Source organism: Brachyhypopomus gauderio, chromosome 20 (assembly GCF_052324685.1).
Source record: "Brachyhypopomus gauderio isolate BG-103 chromosome 20, BGAUD_0.2, whole genome shotgun sequence".
In the NCBI taxonomy this organism is placed as follows: Eukaryota; Metazoa; Chordata; class Actinopteri; order Gymnotiformes; family Hypopomidae; genus Brachyhypopomus; species Brachyhypopomus gauderio.
This window is the reverse complement of record NC_135230.1, coordinates 4608833-4628318: the sequence shown is the minus strand read 5'-3', so window position 1 is coordinate 4628318 and position 19486 is coordinate 4608833. Positions and strand designations below refer to the sequence as shown.

Below are 19486 nucleotides of genomic sequence, written 5' to 3'. Positions count from 1 at the left end.
TCAATTTGTGTGATTTTTCACGGGCACGGGTGGGTAACGGGTAGAATATTAACGGGTCCAGGCGGGTACGGATTTAACTTTGAAATAGCCACGTGTTCGTGGGTGGGTGGGTGCTGTACTCTGCGGATATGGGTGGGTGCGGGTCTCAAAAAACGGACCCGTGCAGGACTCTGCTGCACTTACCTTGGTGCTATGAATGGCACCAGCATGCTTATTACTGGCAAATTCAGGGACAGCTGTTGATCTCAGGGCTGAAATGGTGTGACTTTGTGGTTTATACACATGATGACATATTCATTGAGCGAATTCACATAGCCAAGTGAGAAAGACAATAAGAGAAAAGTCAGATTGTCTTTCTTAAAAAATGTGTTGATATAATGGCTCATTTGTAGATACACCACATAATCCCAGAGTTGAGGACTTCCCAGTAAGGTTTTTTTCCCCCTATTGGTAGGCTTAATTATTTATTTAAAATAGTTATATTGTTAAGTAATCCTGTTTCGTTAAATACTTACCTGGTTTTGTATGACACAATGTCATGTTTTTGTTGTTCATCAGGCAAGAATTGTTTCAGTGTTTATTTTGTTGCCTCTTAGTTCATTAACATTTAAAACATGTTTTCATATAATGTAGTGTTCATAATGTGTACACAAGTTATTAATTTTTTCCACACAATTACTTTTGTTTCTTCAAAATACACTTGATGAAATGTAAAACTTTCATTTAATCATTTATTATTTTTAAGGTACGATCAATACTACAGATATGTATGGGAATAATACTACAGAAATACAAGCAATGGTAAAATGTGTAAAGGTTTATTTGTAATATTTGAACTTCAAGTAAAGTAACATTCTAATTTGAATGATAAACTTTTGTATTGACACATATGATACATGGGTGAACCCGAAGTTGTGCAATTGACTGTGTTTCCCTGACCTCTGAGGCTGGCGTCTGGGATCTGCAGGACAGGAAAGCAGGACTGTGGACTTTACATGGCACACAGTCATCCACAAGAAAGCCTCTGTCCACCATTATGGCCATCTCTGGTGTTAGCAACTGCACAATCCCTTACTCCTTCAGAATTTGTTTGTCGCTGATAGAACCTGCGTACAAGGCAGAGACGAAAGTGACAGCACCATGAGGTGCCATGCCAACCAAGCCCTCAAAGTGCAATGAGACTTGTAGCTTGAGAACACTTCACTTTGCAGGAGAAGAGAAGATGGTGTTTGACAACACAGTTCTGTGCAATCAAGGATGACTTGTGTATCTGCATAGTCCTTGAATTCTTCTGGTAGGTGAGCCTTCACTGCTTTCTGTGACATCCATTTGCACACAGCCCCAAGCACTGTGTACAAGTAATTTGCCCATGTTACCAGAATTCGACTCGCAGTGGACTGACTGATGTTAAATCTGTGGGCCAGGTCCCTCTGTTTCAGTCCCAGGGAGAGGTAGTTCATAAATTTTAAAAAATTGTCTATGGGTTGCAGGGATTGTGTCTAGAAAATGATAAATATGTTTGATGCATAAATCATCTCTGTGAGCAAAATCATTTAGAAATTACATTAGTTCATGTAGTTTATTAGACTTACTGCAGGACAAGGAATGATGTCTTTATTCTTCTTGGATGCTGCTCTTGCGATATGCAACATTTTGCCCGTTGATGGTTCTATAAGGCTCCAAATTGCCATTGGATGGTAGTATGTTGCAAACCTGTGTTGTAGAAAAAAACAATGACTTAGATCATCTTCAAACCAGCTTCTGGAAAAGGTTTATTCTTAACTATAACCACTGCATCAATATCTTGGTTGAGTACGGTAGCTATGCATACATCATGTTTAACCTACCTTGTATAGAAGCATACGTCTTCGTCAGAAGATGCAAATATCCTCAAACAGAACCGCTGTCTTACGAATAAATCTTCTATTTGAGACCGTAACCTCTCTACCTCTTCACGCAGCTCATCAGTCTGCTGGAGTGCCAGATCAAGGGCTGCGGGATCGGGGACAGCGCAGTAGTCCTGTTCAAACAGGTGATTCTCTTCCACTGGTTCCTCTTCACCCAGAGGTTCATCAGATGGACGTTTTCTCCTTTGCCAAACGCTTTGCCAAATGTTCTGCTGTAGAGCCAATACATCGCTGCTTTTTAAACGGTCTAGAGCTCATGTTCAGTAGGAGAATTGTGGGCTAATAGGTAACACAACTGCGAAAGAAAAAATTAAATGGTCAAATGTGTTTACAAATAGAAACCGCACTCACCACCGAACAAGCTATTTGCTAATGTAAACGCCGCACTGGAAGTAACCAAACTGGTTTGTTTATAGGGGGAAATACGTAGGGACTACTTCATGCATACAGTCTATTTTAGTCATGAAAACATATCATTTTGCAGAGAACGGGTTACTTTAATGATGTCAATAAGATTTTTAACTATGATACACTGTTAGTGAGTGGATTGATGTAGCTGACATTATTCATTTTTCATCATCTGTTCCACAGTGCTTGGATGTGCTGTACATTTACATTACGTGCTAATCCGAGAGTCTTGATTCAGAAATCAGTCCACCTAAGCGACCAAGCAAAACAGGGGTTGAGCAAACTTGTGTACTGTAAAAATAAACGGGCCGTGCACAGTTCAGGCAAATCAGAATGCCGCTTAGAATGCAGGAGTAACCCATGGCAATACTTCACGAAGCCCAAGTGTAAACCGAGGGTTTAAATACCATATGTTCCAGGTGGAAATAATTAGTATTCAGGAGATACTAAGGAGGTCCATGAGTATTCTGGGTACTGGAGTCCTAAACGAGGGGCGTGACAGATTGAAGCACATGACTCTAGCCAGGGCTGGACTGCTAATCTGGCGTACCCCCGGTGGGCCGACAGACCTCAGGGGCCGATGGATTTTTTCCCTCCCTTTTTTTCCTAAGAGACCGGCCCACAATTTAGAGGCAGCAGCCCATTGGCCCATCTTCAATATAGACAGTGGACTGAACCAATCAGGGTACAGGACGAAAGCGGCCCCACCCTTTCTCTGCGTGGTCCGCTGTAACTCCCGCTACTTTCAGTGTTGATCGCGTTGTTAAAGGAGAGGCAGAATGGAGCAACAGAAGCGGCAGAAAGGGGGAGCGGAGAAGTTACACGTGAAGAAATTGAAGAGTCTCAATGTAGATGCTACAAAATGTGTAAAAATCAGAGACATGTTCGCTGCTGTAGCCTCAGCGTCTTCTGCGTCTCCCCTTGGAGGGGGCGTCTGTCACGTTGAGGACCCCGGCCCCTCCCCTTTGGGCGTGTGTATACGTGGTCCACGTGCTTTGTCTGCGTCTGTGGAACTCTGGGGTGAAGGCTATGTTGCGTGATAATGTGAATCACCTGTGAATCGTCTCGTAATCACATGGGGCTAATGTGGTTTGTCTATTTAATGTGCGCTCGCGCAGTGTCCTGTGCTCGTCGTTGTCTAAGGTTTACACATTGCTGTGTGAATGTTCTACGTGCGCTATTGCGCAATATCAGTGTTTTCCGTGCGCATTAAAGCGCTGTAATAAAAGTGACGTCTGAAAGACAAGGATTTCATGTCTCGTCCTTCGTCCAGCCCCGAGCGTCACACGTTTTGATATTTTCCGGTAAAACAAAGTTACTGCCGTTCGCTACAGCTTGCGTTGAACAGTCAGAGCTAGCCACAAGCTCTTATGAAAAATAGGTAGATAGATAGGCCTATAAAGTTCGCGTCAACCCTGTATAGTTAACAGTGACATAAAATAAGAAACAATATATTTTTTTGTGTGATGTTATTTGCTGATGTTATTTATTGGTTCATTAAGACGTAATGGTTTTGACTGAGCCATCTGGAATGGCTAAAGCGGCTTCTCGCGTGTTCTGGATGACATCAAAGCTTCTGTTGAGAGATGTATGAGGATCTTAATGTTCCCTTATGCAGATCAACCACATCTTTGTCTAGAAGACCTCTGTCCAGAAATCTTCAGAGGTGTTGTGGGCAGTGGAGAAGATCAGGAACTATCCTCTTGCTTTATTGCTGAATTGACAGAGCAGCTCCAATGACTGTTTTATGTTGACCTCTTGAAAGTTTCTGCAACATACGAAGCAGGGCTTCCACATTCAGGGACCACTCCTTCTCCTGGCCATCTATCTGTTTAGCTCAATGCATTAACACATAAACATTTGCATTTAACCATTTTACTAGTACCTTTATTATGTTGCTATAATGCTTATTTATTTTCCTTTGTCGCTTACTGAACTTGTTTTTTTTTTGTCTGAACCACCAAGCAACACCATCTCATTAAATGTATGTGGTGTACTGTTGATTTATATGTACAGTACATTCAATGCATGGATACACAATGCAAACCATTTAAGGATACTGCTCTTTACTCACATTCAATAAAAAACTGTTCTTTTGTACATGCAACTACTTTTTGTATAATGTCTTGCTTGATAGCTGCCTTAAGACAAATACTGTATTACCAACCTGGTCTCACTCCCTTTGTGTATGAAATCGTATGCAAAACTAAACACTGGAATGCGTACTCATGCGTACGCAGAGAGCTGCGTACATATGTTACACCGCTATCAAATACATGTAAATACTCACCGATTCCCGACAAAAACGGGCTATATGTAGGTGTCCCAACTGATCGTAGTATCTACTTTGTACAGTATATTAAAGCAAACGCTAAAAAGATTACACATTTGACGTTTTGCAAGGAAAGAGAGAGAGAGATATGCACTTCCTGAGCGAATGCCCAGAATACAGAATATTAATGCTTTTTATGTTTCGGCTTGTTCTTAAACTGCTGCTTGGTCAAAACAATTGTTAAAATTGGCCAATAAAGCAATTCACTCATAATAGACCACTTATGGAAACACCCCAACATATGTATGTCTTTAGTTAACAAGAATGTGCTCAGACAAAGACTCTTACTGTGAAGTTCTGCTCGCATTGGTAAGGTTGCTATCCAATTTGAATGCAATTGTGCAAAGATTGTTTAAGGGAGGGTCGAAGTTAGGGCACTACATTTCATACAGCCTCATTTATGAAAGCTAATGCATTGAAGTGAAAGTGAGCGCCTCCCAGCTGTCGGACTGTGTGCACTTCCACCCGAGCCACTGAACACAGAATCACCGCGCGCTTTTCGCTCCACACGGTGAGTGTGTAAGCAGTCCGGTGCTTAAACTAGCTTAGTAAACTAGCTTAGATCTCTCTCTCTCTCTCTCTCTCTCAAAAACCAGCAATGTGCAACATAACAAAATAAATAATAAAACAAATACAGGAACAGTCATGTACAAAATAATAGAACAAATAGAGCCTTAAACTAAACTGTCCTACAAAATATCCTAAAAACTTTTTCGGTCCCTGAGAATGACAACTGTCATTTTTTACATTCTTCTTTCAAGTTTTTTTTCTTTAACAAAGATATATTATTAACTTTATCTGGAGAGAAATATGCTCCTTGAGGTACCAAAACTATTAACACATTTGAGGTTAGACAAAACAACTTGTTATTTTTACATTTTCAAGTTTTTCTTTAAGACGATGAGAATGTCCACATTCTGCTCTTTGAGCAGTCACAATGCCCCCTGCTGTGGAGAACACTCGCTCACTTGCTACACTTGTTGCTTGCACAGCAAGATGTTTGGAAAGCTTGGACAAATCTGGGTACTGATGCTCATTGTTTTTCCACCATTTCAGTGGATTTGCATCCACAGAAATGACATTTGCCATCCTGTATAGCTCAATCTCCTCCTTGACAACATCAGGCCATAATTTTGGTGTTGTTGGTGTAGTGGGGGCTGTACTATAAAAGTCGCCAAACAGTTTACAGAGTGTGGTTCTCTTTGCTGGGGGGCTGCCTTCACTGGATACTGCAGTTTCCAGTTTAAAAAAGAATATACATTTATAATTGTATCAGTATTTCAACTACAAGATAAATTTGCATCACTATTAATAGTGGACATTTCATCATATGAATTTCAATTGGTCACATACCTGTGTGGGATGTTTTTGTAGGATTTTCTCGGCCAAACTGTTGAATATCTCTTTCCGAGGGGGGTCATCCAGATGGGGCAAAGACTCGAACCGAGGGTCCGAGGCAGTGCTCTCATTCAGGAACTGTTGAAGACTGGGATTTGAATACCTCCCTCCAATGTTGGTTGCTATAGCCGATTTAACATCCTTCATAATCTGTGAATCTGTGCCACTGTGTTTCATTGCTGTGAGAATGGAGTGCTTAAATGGCAGGATCATAGACATAGTGGGCTGCTGTTCTGAGCTCAGTAGAGTTGTGATTGTTTTCATGGGCTTCAGAACCTCAACCACGTCCTCCAGAACAGTCACATCTTGATCAGAGACTGTGATGAGATCTTTGGCATTCATTTTAACATCTTTTTCTGCAGAATAAACAGCAGCTTGTTGCTCTAAGTAGCGTGTAAGCGTGTCATAGCTGGAGTTCCACCTTGTAGCGACATCTTGAATCAGCTTGTGAGGAGGAAGCTGGAGCATCTTTTGTTTGGCCTTAAAGACAGCTGCTGCAGTCATGCTCTTATGAAAGGTGACCACTCTCCTGACTTTGCCCAAAAGACGAGAAATCTGGTTTACTCCCAACCCCTTCTGGGATGCCAGGTTTACTGTGTGTGCAAAACACCCTATATGTGGTGACAATCCAGCTGCATTTGAGGCATTGACAATGTTTTTGGCATTATCTGTGGTCACAGGTATAGTAGTGCTCAAAATAATAGCAGTGCCCCAACAGCAGCAAGATAAAGCAATGTTTTTGTAAAAATTTCAATCTCTACACCACAAGTAAGTTTTTGGAGGTTATAGCCTAGGTTATATAAGTTTTTGGAGGTTATATGCAGACGGTCTCGCATAACACCCATTTTAAAATCCTTACACTGGCTTCCTGTAGAATTCAGGATCCAGTTCAAGATTTTAACTAACATACAGAGCACTACACAACACAGCTCCTGTGTATGTCGCCGACTTGCTCCACCCCTACACTTCATCGCGATCACTCAGGGCAAACAACCTGAGTTTACTGTCTGTGCCACGCTCGCGTCTAAAGACTTGTGGAGACCGAGCGTTTAAGGTGGTTGCTCCAAAACTGTGGAACACACTTCCTACACATTTAAGATCAGCTGACTCTGTGGATACTTTTAAAAAACAGCTAAAGACTTTCCTTTTTACGCAGGCGTTTAGTTAGTGGTGAGGTTGCAGCCGTTGACCTTGTGCACTGTATTTTCTGTTTTTAGTGTGTTTTTGTGTTTTTATTTTTATTTTATTTTTTGTTGTAAAGCACTTTGTGGTTTGTGCCTGTGAGAAGTGCTATATAAATGAATTTTACTTTACTTTATAATATGGGTATAGAAAACCATCAAACCAAACAGGCCACCCATGCATACTGCAGATTCTGTGAAATTGAATGATTAACTGAAAAGGGTGTGTTCAAATAAATAGCAGTGGCGAGTTCAATTAGGGAGGCCGTCACTTAGGGAGGGCATTCTGGGAAAAAGGGTGTTAACAGGTGATCCTTATTTAAGGAGCAAGGCAACTGACATGCTGGCTGTGCATTTGTCCTGAAAAGACAAGAAAATGGGTCGTTCAAGTCACAGTTAAAAAGACGAGTGTTTTTTAATCAAGAAACTAATAAAAGAGGGGAAAACCTATAAAGAAGTACAGTAAGTGATTGGCTGTTCAGCTAAAATGATCTCCAATGCTTTGAAATGGGAAGAAAATCCAGAAAAACGCAGAAGAAAAAGAAAAACAACTCCTCAAATGGATAGGAGAATAGCCAAACTGGTAAAGGCTCAGCCAGTGATCGGCTCCAAGAGGATCAAGGAAAACCTTCAGTTGACTGTGAGTACTGGTACAATCAGAAGACGTCTTGTTGAAATCAACCTACCAGCAAGAAGCCCTCACAAAGTCCCACTGTTAAATAAAAGACGTGCAGAAGCGGTTAGAATTTTCCAAAGAACACATTGAGTGGCCTGAGAAGAAATGGCGTAACATTTTGTGGACTGGTGAAAATAAGGTTCTTCTTTTTGGGTCCATTGGCCTGGGCTGCAATACCTGTTGACCGTTGCCAGAAATTGGTCGACTCCATGCACCACAGATGTGAAGCAGTTATCAGAAACCATGGTTTTGCAACAACATATTAGTTTAGGATACTCAGCCAAGTTGGCTTATCAAGAATCTTAGTTTGTGCAGTACATTTTTTAGTTTCCAAGAAAAGATGTCAATGCTGTTATTTTTTTTTTTACATTACGTTTCAGACTTTCTGTGAAATATCATTGAGTTTTAATTACTTTTCCCAATTGTCCTGCTTTGGAATAGAATGTGCTGTGTCCCCAATGCATTTGTGTTCATTAAAGTACAATTTGTTAGAAGACTTTTATAATTTTTAAAGACACTGCTATTATTTTGAGCACAACTGTATGGTTGTATTTTGTCTATCCAGTTTCCATTCTAATACTGTTTCCTATAGCACTGCTGCCAAATTATCACTTGTGTGTGATTCATAGAGAGGGCGAGTTTGAAGGACTAAACTTTCAATCTCCCATTCAGTACTGACATAGTGTGCTGTCACTGTAATGTAGCTCTTGAGGTCCAGCCATCTGTTATGGCGACTAACTCCGCATTGCTTAGACCCCTCGAAACATTTTGTTTAGTGTCTTCATACATTGACGGCAACACTTTAGTTGTAAGATGCGACCTGCTGGGAATACTGTAGCGTGGCTCAAGTACACTAATTAAATGTTTAAAACTAGCATTTTCCACCACCGAATAAAGCTGCAGGTTTGCTGCTATGACTAAACCTATAGGGTTAGTAGCCAATTTTATTTCAAATGAAGACTGAATATTTGACTGGACCAGTGATGATGTTTTTCCAGTCAAATCCACATCTTTGTGATGCCTGCGAATGAGTCGAGCCATGTTTGTAGTGTTTTCGAGCCATGTTTGTAGTGCAGGTAAGGTACACGCGTGTAGCACATCTTGCACACTGTTGTGTTCTTGTCGACAACATGAACGCTGTCGACATAACTCACCGGGAACGCAAAATTAGAGGTGTCAATTCCCGGTTCCGAGATTAAAGGTCCTCATCAGGATTTCGCTCAGGCTTCCTGGATTGTGTTGATTCCACTTATTTTACCTGGATTGCTAATTAGAAAATCTAGCAAGCTTGAGCAAAATCCTGGTGAGGACTTTTAATCTCGGAACCTGGAATTGACACCACTATGCAAAATACCTCCATACTGCTGATTTAAGAGAAGCAGGAGCAGCCTCCAGCTCCGGCTCTGCACTTGCCATGGTTCCATACTCTGCAGGTTAGCCAACTAGTGGCGTCGGCTATAGTGCGCTGTGTCACTTTGCGTAGTGTGGGTAATTGCGTAGATTAGAGGGAGGGATCGTCGATCCTCTTTTTGACTTCAAGGCTGTTTACATATTCCGCTTCCAAAGAACACGAAGCTGTGGAACCTTATTTTGTTTGGAATCTTATTTTGCTTAAGAAGTTAAGAAACAAACCAGGGGTGTGTTTTCTGACAACCAATAGTCTTAAAACCAATAGTATATGAACAACTTAAAGAATTATGTAACTTTAAGAACACCAATAATGTGATCGTTTCCCAAAAGCCATCTTAGTCTCCAAATTTATGAATGAGCTTTAATTAGTACCATGTTGACTCCACCTCTGCATCTGCACTGGAAAAGCTCTAACAGTTAAATACTGAGCCATCGATTTACATAAATGTTTTCAGTATTATACTATAGAAATATAATTATTAAGAAAACCACTAATAACAATACATTTTCAATTAGAATCCATTGTATATGAAGCCTAAAATACAGACAAAATTAACATTTCATGCATCAGTACAGAAGCATTACAAACCGCACCATTAATGGAACTTTTCCCAAGACGAACCCACCCAAATACTGAAAGAAATAAAAAAATATATTGTAGGAGATAAAACCACAAACCTACAGACACAGTGCAGGAGATAGAAACACAAACCATGACTGATTTTATATCAGTCACTTTGTTCATAGCTAGTGAGTACATTCATCTTAAACACTCCAATGAGTGCTGTTCCATCGATTCTGAGCAGTGATACAGATTCTCTCAGGTGTGAATGCACTGGTGCTGGTGGAGATTACTCTGTTGAGTAAAAAGTCTTACCACACTGAGCAGTGATAGGACTTCTCTCCTGTGTGAATGTGCTGGTGCCGTCTGCGATGACTCTGACTATTAAAACTCTTCCCACACTCTGAGCAGTGATAGGGCTTCTCTCCTGTGTGAATGCGCTGGTGCTGGTGGAGATTACTCTGACTTCTAAAACTCTTCCAACACTCTGTGCAGTAATACGGCTTCTCTCCTGTGTGAATGCGCTGGTGCCGTATGAGATGACTCTGATTACGAAAACATTTCCCACACTCTGAGCAGTGATGTGGCTTCTCTCCTGTGTGAATGCGCTGGTGCCGTTTGAGATTACTCTGACGACTAAAACTGTTCCCACACTCTGAGCAGTGATACGGCTTCTCTCCTGTGTGAATGCGCTGGTGCATTGTGAGATGACTCGGACTATTAAAACTCATCCCACACTCTAAGCAGTGATATGGCTTCTCTCCTGTGTGAATGCGCTGATGTATTTGGAGACTACCCTGATTACTAAAACTATTCCCACACTCTGAGCAGTGAAAGGGCTTCTCTCCTGTGTGAATGCGCTGATGTATTTGGAAACTACTCTTATTACTAAAACTCTTCCCACACTCTGAGCAGTGATAGGGCTTCTCTCCTGTGTGAATGCGCTGGTGCGTTTTGAAACTACTCTGATTACTAAAACTCTTCCCACACTCTGAGCAGCGATACGGCTTCTCTCCTGTGTGAATACACTGGTGCATTCGGAAATTGCTCTGATTACTAAAACTCTTCCCACACTCTGAGCAGCGATACGGCTTCTCTCCTGTGTGCATACACTGGTGCATTCGGAAATTACTCTGATTCCTAAAACTCTTCCCACACTCTGAGCAGTGGCAGGGGTTCTCTCCTGTGTGAATGCGCTGGTGCCGGTGGAGATTACTCCGACTACTAAAACTCTTCCCACACTCTGAGCAGCCATAAAGCCTCACTGCAGGGTGAGTGCTCTGGTGTTTCTGGAGATCCCTCTGCTTAATAAAACTTTTTCCACAATCTGAGGAGTGCCGTCTCTCATTTTCCATGTCTTTGTTCTTCCATACCTGAGGTCTTTTAGTGTGGAGGTCTTTCCTGTTTACAGCAGTCTGACAAGCTCCTCTGGGTTTCATCTCCTGATGTTTTTGTGGAGGTAAAATAAAGTTCCCTGAAAATGTGGAAACAGTAGAAGACTTAAAAATGGACGTCACTCAGTTCTGGAGAATAAAAAGAGACATTACAAAACAGGGTGAGATACAAATATACAGAACTATTGGAAACAATATTTACAGTACAGCTCAAATCACATCATCAAGTTCGCTGCTGACAACCAAAGTTGGCCTCATCAGCAAGAACGATGAGTCAGCATACAGGGGGGAGGTGCAGTGGCTAACAGACTGGTGCAGGACCAACAACCTATCCCTAAATGTGGATAAAACCAAAGAGATGGTTGTTGACTTCAGAAGAGCACCAGGTGACCACCACCCGCTGAACATCAACGGCTCTACTGTGGAGATTGTGAAGAACACCAAGTTCCTCGGTGTCCACATCGCAGAGAACCTCACCTGGTCCCTCAACACCAGCTCCATAACAAAGAAAGCCTAGCAGTGTCTCTACTTCCTGCGGAGACTGAGGAAAGCACACCTTCCACCTCCCATCTTCACCACGTTCTACAGAGGGACTGTGGAGAGCATTTTTTCTACAGCTCTTACGGTGGTTTGTTAATCCACATTGTACTACAATAAAAAAAAGGATGAACCATCAGTCAATGGCTCACCTCGTATACCAAATGGGAATGTTACAATCGTGATTAAGACTTTTTCTCCCAAAAATCGATTTCACTTTTTAAGAACCCGCGGACAACCTGGGGGGAAACACTCACATGATATATTATGTTTTTTTAGTTTAAATACTAACGTAATTTTCAAGATTGAACCAGCAAAACAAAGTCAGCAGAGCACTTTCCTCCTGAGGAAGTCAAATATGATGCCAAGATCTTTTTGTGTATTAAGAAACTTAATTGCATGAATAAAAAAGGAAATACAAACAATTAAATATGGTATACTGTTTAATAGATTCATTCAAATTATAGTAAGCTCACAAGAATTATTGTGCCGAGTATGAACTACTATTACAGAAGGACTCATTTTTATTCAACTGGTGGCCTGTTGCCCCTGACAACAGTACAGAAACTGTATTAAAATGTGTTCGTACCAATGTACCAGAGTTGTAGCACTTGTATGAAGCTGAGTGTTGAGCACATGCTGGTTGCCATCTCTCTCTACAACATCTTTCAAAGACAATTATGAATGTGTTAACATTACAAAACAAACTCACCACCTAGGAGCAGATGCTGTTCATGGCCTCCTCTCTGTCTTTCAGTTCTCTCTGGTAGGGCCCAAAGTGCCGACCTGAACAGTCTGACAATGGTTAAACACTCTCAAGCCAGCGCTGGAACAACCGGATATCCGAACTCTCAGGCCAGATGAAAGTGTCCGTCTGTCTGGATCTCTGACCCCCACAAGAACAAAGGTGTCTGGGATGATGAGAGCTGGACTGTGAACCTCACACTTATGAAGAAAGATCTGCACTCCTCAGACTGGAAGAACAACAGAAACAAGAACTCATGACCAGAGACCTCATTTTAAAATACAACAGGAATTTATGACTTTTACACTTAGAAACTACAATACAAAACATGTTTGTTCTATTATACAACAATTTTTATACTGTAAATGTAACGTTAAATTACTTTTGCAAAAATATACATCACTATGAAGAGAACAACAACATTCCAAGAATTTGGACAAAAATGTGCGTTTTATCCAAATAGATTTATTGCAGAACATTGTAGAGCAGGGGTACTCAACTAAATTTGTCCGCGGTCCAATTTTGGCAGATACCTGTGACCTGAGGTCCGGTGCGGCGGGGGTGGCGAACGTAAGTTGTTGAGCGGGGGTGGCGAACGTACAACGTGTTTTTTCAATAGCCCTGAAATAAATGGTTTTTTGGTCCGTATCCAGTTAATCAGGAATGAGATTGGATCCGGACAGGACTGCGTTCGGGTCCGGATCCGGACCGCGGTCCGCCAGTTGAGTACCCCTGTTGTAGAGGAGAACGAGATGGACATTTCTGCTTTGTTCCACCTTTAACGAGGAACACAGTTAAGGCTAAGATATAACTACGCGTTCGCGTACGCATCATGGCTGCTTCGCGTATCCTGCGTCGGTTTGGCGCGTAGGTCTTGCACGTCCTCCAATAGTTAACGCGACGCGTACGCGAACGTTGTCTACGCGAGCGCATGGGCAAACAGCAAGTATGTACACCCTCAAACCACCACTAGATTTACATCAACAAACTGAGGCACTTTTTACATTCAATATGTGACTAATCCGCTGAGGAAACCGAGCAGTAAATTACTGATTATCAGAGAATGATCGGTAACCAGGAGAATTATTCACCGATACGCATATACAACGTACACTTCCTCCTCACACGTTCACGAACATCTAATGCAATTCTCTTACATGTAAACACAGCACAAAGCAGGCTAGGCTACATGTGCACATCTGCATTTTACTACAAGCCAGTAAAGGACGAACAATCTCAACATCGACATCTCTCACATCAAATACAACCACAACAATGTCCGCTCCAGTACTACAGTCAACGCTGAACTTACTTTGATCGTACGGACGCACACAAACCGGGTGTGAATGCTGCAACATGGAGACCTCTTCCTCTGTCCAGTAGTGTTGTATCGTTCACGAACGATTCGTTCAAATGAATGAATCATTTGAGTAAACAAACTGAATCGAATCACTTCCTCAGCTGATTCGTTCCTTTTTCAGTTCAGTAGTTGAGCTCAGCAGCGACCGTGCAGGCCGGCAGGGGAACTGCAGTGTGGTCTGTGAATCACCGAATCACCCGCGAATCTGGTGGCGGAGACATAGGCCCTTTTCACACTTCCGCATTTTTTCTTCCGGAAGCTCTCGTTGCAGGGTAAAGTTACTTCCGTTACACATTAAACAATGGCAGAGTCCAATAACAAGAGCTTTTGCAGTGCACCAGGGTGCTCGATCTCGAAGCAAAAACAGTCGTATCTCAGTTTCTATGGTTTTCCGGCTGACGACGAGCAGAAAAGAAAATGGGTTTGTGCAATTAGGAGGGATGAAGGGGAAAACTTTGTGATACGGAGCATCTTTGTGTGTAGCCAGCATTTCACTGCTGCAGACTACATAGCAGGAAGCTCGCGGCTAAAAGTTGGTGCTGTTCCCTGTTACTGTTCCCAGTACTGTTACTGTCCCCGGTACTGTTACTGTTCCCAGTACTGTTACTGTTCCCAGTACTGTTACTGTTCCCAGCCGGTTTCAGTGGAACAGTTGCTGTCTGCGTTTGAAAGATCAAGCTCTCGGCTGGGAGTACACGTACGTCCGCTAGCATCTAGCTGTTACCCGCTAGCATCTAGCCCCGGTTCGCTAGCTTCTAGCTCCGGTTCGCTAGCATCTAGCCCCGGTCCGATAGCATCTAGCCCCGGTCCGATAGCATCTAGCCCCGGTCCGCTAGCTTTTAGCTCCGGTTCGCTAGCTTTTAGCTCCGGTTCGCTAGCTTTTAGCTCCGGTTCGCTAGCTTTTAGCCACGGTTCGCTAGCTTCTAGCCCCGGTTCGCTAGCTTCTAGCTGTGATCCGATAGCTTCTAGCCGTGATCCGATAGCTTCTAGCCGTGATCCGATAGCTTCTAGCCGTGATCCGATAGCTTCTAGTCCCGGTTCGCTAGCTTCTAGCCGTGATCCGATAGCTTCTAGCCGTGATCCGATAGCTTCTAGCCCCGGTTTGCTAGCTTCTAGCCCCGGTTCGCTAGCTTCTAGCCCCGATCCGATAGCTTCTAGCCCCGATCCGATAGCTTCTAGCCGTGATCCGATAGCTTCTAGCCCCGATCCGATAGCATCTAGCTAGAAAAGAGCAAGCTCTCGGCTGGCAGTACACCACGAACATCTACTAGTCGAGAGTTTGCTCTTTCAAATGCGGACAGCAACTGTTCCACTGAAACGGCTCTGAAACTATTTGTGATCCGCTAGCATCCAGCTCTGCTCGGTAGCATCCAGCTCTGACCATCACTTTGCTGTCGACTATATTGGACACTGAATAAACAATAACACGTAATAACTTGGTGTGTGTCATGAACTTTATTGATACTGATGTAAACCAAACAATCAATAGCTGACGTCCCTTGGCTTGCTAAAGCTGGGCGTACACTGTACGATATTTTAAATCGTGTACTCAGCTCCATCTCAAACTGTACGACTAAATCGCAGGGAGAGTCGGCTCGTGGAGCTGCTTCAACAGTGCGATACTCTCACAAGGAGCGATTTGAATTTCAAACATGTTTGATATTCTTGCGACGCTGCGATTTCTGATCGGGAGTTGGTCGTGAGGTGTGAATCGCTCCTCGTTTACCTGTGTAAACTATACGATGCACGACACGCGATTGAGCCGAAACTCAGCCCGATCGCAAAGATAGTCACACGAGTGAAAAATCGGCTGAAAATGGGCCAAAAATCGCACAGCTTAACCTAGCTAGATATTGTTAACTAAAGCTGTCAGTATAATATGTAATATTATAATATATATCATAATAATATAGACTGTTTTACCACTCCGTAGGATGACTAATGGAACCAGCTATACCTTAAATAATAGTTAGTTACCTAGCTAGTGCTAGCTGGTGTTAGCTTACCCTGGTATAAGTGAATAAATTATTCTCCAAACAATTTGTAGCCTCTATTTAACTTGGAACCGTTCGTTGTTGAATGTTCTCCAACGATACTGGAAACGTATTTAAAATTCAGTCTCGGTAGCGACGACAGGGATGAAGTAAACACACGCTCCATGCTGAGGTGAATTGACAACAACTATCTTCTGCGAGTACCGGAACTTGTTTTACCCGGCGGTGACGTATTTCCGTTTTGTTGTGAAAAGGGCCTATTCATTGCGAGGGAACTGCGCATGCTCAGTGATTCGTTCATTCTCTGATTCGTTAATGAACTGAAAGCTCTCGTTCACTCTCTGATTTGTTCATGAACTGAGGGCTCTCGTTCATTTTCTGATTCGTTTATGTACTGAGGGCTCTTGTTCATTTTCTGATTCGTTCACTGTTACCCAGAGAACTGTTGCTAAGGACGTGATTCACGTTTGCGCTGCCACTCACTCACATTCTCTTTTTGATTGTACATTTGAGTTGATATTTTCTCCTGAATATACGAGTTTAGCATCGCTTGCCTGAGACGCTACTCGCCTACATGAGATTGCATACAACACGACTGCTCACTGGACAAGCACACATGCACAGAACAGTGTGGGGATGGTTATTAAGGCAGTCATGGCCTGGTGGTAGGGAAATGGTCTTGTGACCGGAGGGTCGTGGGTTTGATTCCCAGACCTGAGGCCATGACTGAGGTGCCCCAGAGTAAGGCCCTTAACCCTCAATTGCTCACTTGTATAAAAAATGAGATAAAAATGTAAGTCGCTCTGGATAAGAGTGTCTGCCAAATGCTGTAAATGTAAATTCAGGGAATGGGAAAGGTTTATGTAAAGGTCTGGGGAGGGTTTATAAAGCTTTAATATAGTGTATAAAAATACACTATATAAATATAGTGTATAAATACTTAAATACCGTTTCTACTTCATGGATTTTCAGTTATTGCAAGTAGTTCTGGAATCTCCAGAATGTGATAAAGGAGGGATTTCTGTATTTGTAATGTGATTTATATTTCCTATAATAAACCCAACATTTAGTTGCAAATTATTTATTTATAAATTTTTTACAACACTCGTCTCCTGGTCCCTGAGGCCGTGAACTAAACTGAAACATGAACCGTTCAGCCATGTATCAGTTAAGGTTGGATTATACTTTCGCAAGTGACCATAGCGCACACCTCGCGCGAACCTGCGAGAACGGCGGAGGCGTTTATACTTCTTCACGTTCTTTGCAGTGTCGTCCGAAACGATATGTGGTAGTATAAAGAAACACCCCTCAAAAATAGGGGAAGGAACATTTACCTGACGAACTTTAATGTTGCATTGTGTTCCAGGTTTGAAAAGTGCTGGAATTTAGGCTAAAGTACTTTAAAATGCTTGAAATTGTAACTATTTGGTTTCACAACAAATATCTGTTTGACTGAACAGTTCTCTTATATTACGTTAACAAATACGAGCCTCTTGTAATTCCATGACGAAACATGGGAGAACGTGAAGACGTTAAGATTGTGCGTTTTGAAAATAAACCATTAAATAATGTGATAAAAAAGCAAATTATTTCTAATCATTTTGAGTATATGTATAAATATTTAACTTAATTATGTTTAACGTGCTGGGTAATATAGAAATGGACCTTTAAAGTGCTTTCACCTTGTATAGGTGTATGAATCCGGCAAACATGACTTTGTTCATTGCGCTGAAGCACGGCGCGTGTGAAGCGACAACGCACGAGACCCTCGCGCACGGGCGGAGCCACCGCGATTATGTCATTACGTGGGTGACCGTGGGTCGGAGGATGATGTAGGGCCAAGCACTGAACGATTCAGTGAACGACTCTTTTGAACAAATCTTTTTAGTGAACTGATTCTAATGATTCAGTTCATCTAAAAGAACTGCTTTGCCCATCACTAGTGAGAGTGAAGGTCACGCTCTGTGTGAGTGTTTGTTGTACGAGAGAGAGTGTGGGTGAGTAGCTAAATCTGTTCTAATTATTTTAATAGTTTTAAACAATTTCCTGATTATTATTATCTTATTTATTTTATTTTTTTATTATCTTATTGGCTTTACTTTTTTACATTTTATTTTATGTTATTTTAATATTTTTATCTTTAAAAATGGCGGTCGAACTCCATGGGGGGTGGGGGGGGGGTGTATACAGGTGGCACCATTAGTGGTTACCGGGCAGTCTTTTCTTTTTGTCTTATCTCCTTTTAATGTTTCTTTTTATTTATACTGTAAAGCACTTTGAGTTGCATGTATGTATGAAAGGTGCTATACAAATAAAGATTATTATTATTATTATTATCGTGAGTGGGCGGCGCAACAGCACCCACCAAAATAAGAGTCTTTTTTTTTTTGCATGAACAAGCAACAACAAAAATACCAAACTGAACTGAGTCACAAACCCACAAAAACAAACAACTGTATATTTGTCAAAGATCCTTTACATTACTCACTATTACAAAGATTCATAAATCCACAGATCAAGAACTTCAACTGTACCCCAAATTTACAACAACCCCAAAAAGGAAAATCTCCTTTTACTTGAGATCTCAAGGGTGTGAAAAAATTGTGTGAAAGAGTTGAGTCAGGTATGCGAGTGCGTTAGGGTTAGGGTTAGTTCTGTGATCTGATACATAGAGTTCACAATTGTCCAATCCTACCACTCCCTGATTAGCGGCAATCCACAGAAGATGGAGAACAACGTGGCAGTGACGTCGGTGGGATCTTCAAGGGCAAGCAGAACTGGAATGGGGCAAAAAATAAAACCATCCAGGATATCTTCAAATCAAAACTCAATACTTGAAGAAAGTTCTCAGAACCAAACTTTGTTTGTGTTGGTGTAAAGGATTTACATTTTTTCTTTCTTTTGGTATTTAGTGTGTGGTCTAAAATTATCCTGACATCTTGTCGTTTTATCTCCTCATCTCCATGTTGCAGTGGATAGAGCGTGTGGGGGAAAAAGGATCACTTATCTGATGGGGGAGGGGGGTCTAAGGGAGTGTCTGCCAAAAGCCTATCTTTAATGTAACCAACTGAAAACCCATGGACTAATCCCAATTAAGGATATAATAACCAGCTGTCAACTGGTACAAAGACAAGACCTATATAGACAGAAAAACAATCGTCAATTGTCAGGTATCCTAATGGGGCCCCGCCCACCTGAGGGACAAACACAACGTCATAACTACAACATGAAATACTGCTGCAGCTGACGGGGACGGCTGGCACGGGACTTGTGTACCGTGACAGTTAACCATATGAAATAAACTAAAATGACCACTTGCAAGCTCATTTGTAGCCAAGTTTACTTAGGCAACCCTTAAAATCATATAAAAGAAAAGTCTGAAGTTCATGCTGCAATAGCACAGGATCAGATGGCATGAGGAGGGATACGATACATTCATCATAGACATTAGATCCCCGAGACAAACTGAGTGAAATTATTCTAATTGTTTATCTGAGCTGTCCAAGCTATTTTTCAATCTCACCATTAAACAAAGATCATATATGTATTACGTGAGGATAATGTATTCAATCTCAACTCGTT

General features: G+C 41.9%; 1 protein-coding gene across 1 annotated transcript; it reads right to left on the bottom strand.

Moving 5' to 3' along the window:
• Nucleotides 1-802: 802 nt before the first annotated feature.
• Nucleotides 803-14000, bottom strand: LOC143484197 (uncharacterized). The gene is made up of 5 exons (XM_076982821.1): nt 13863-14000; nt 12518-12779; nt 1848-11348; nt 1593-1713; nt 803-1499 (listed from the first exon to the last, which is right to left on the bottom strand). Exon 3 carries the CDS (start codon nt 11311-11313, stop codon nt 10186-10188), a length of 1128 nt encoding a protein of 375 aa, XP_076838936.1. The 5' UTR covers nt 11314-11348; nt 12518-12779; nt 13863-14000; the 3' UTR covers nt 803-1499; nt 1593-1713; nt 1848-10185.
• Nucleotides 14001-19486: the final 5486 nt, after the last annotated feature.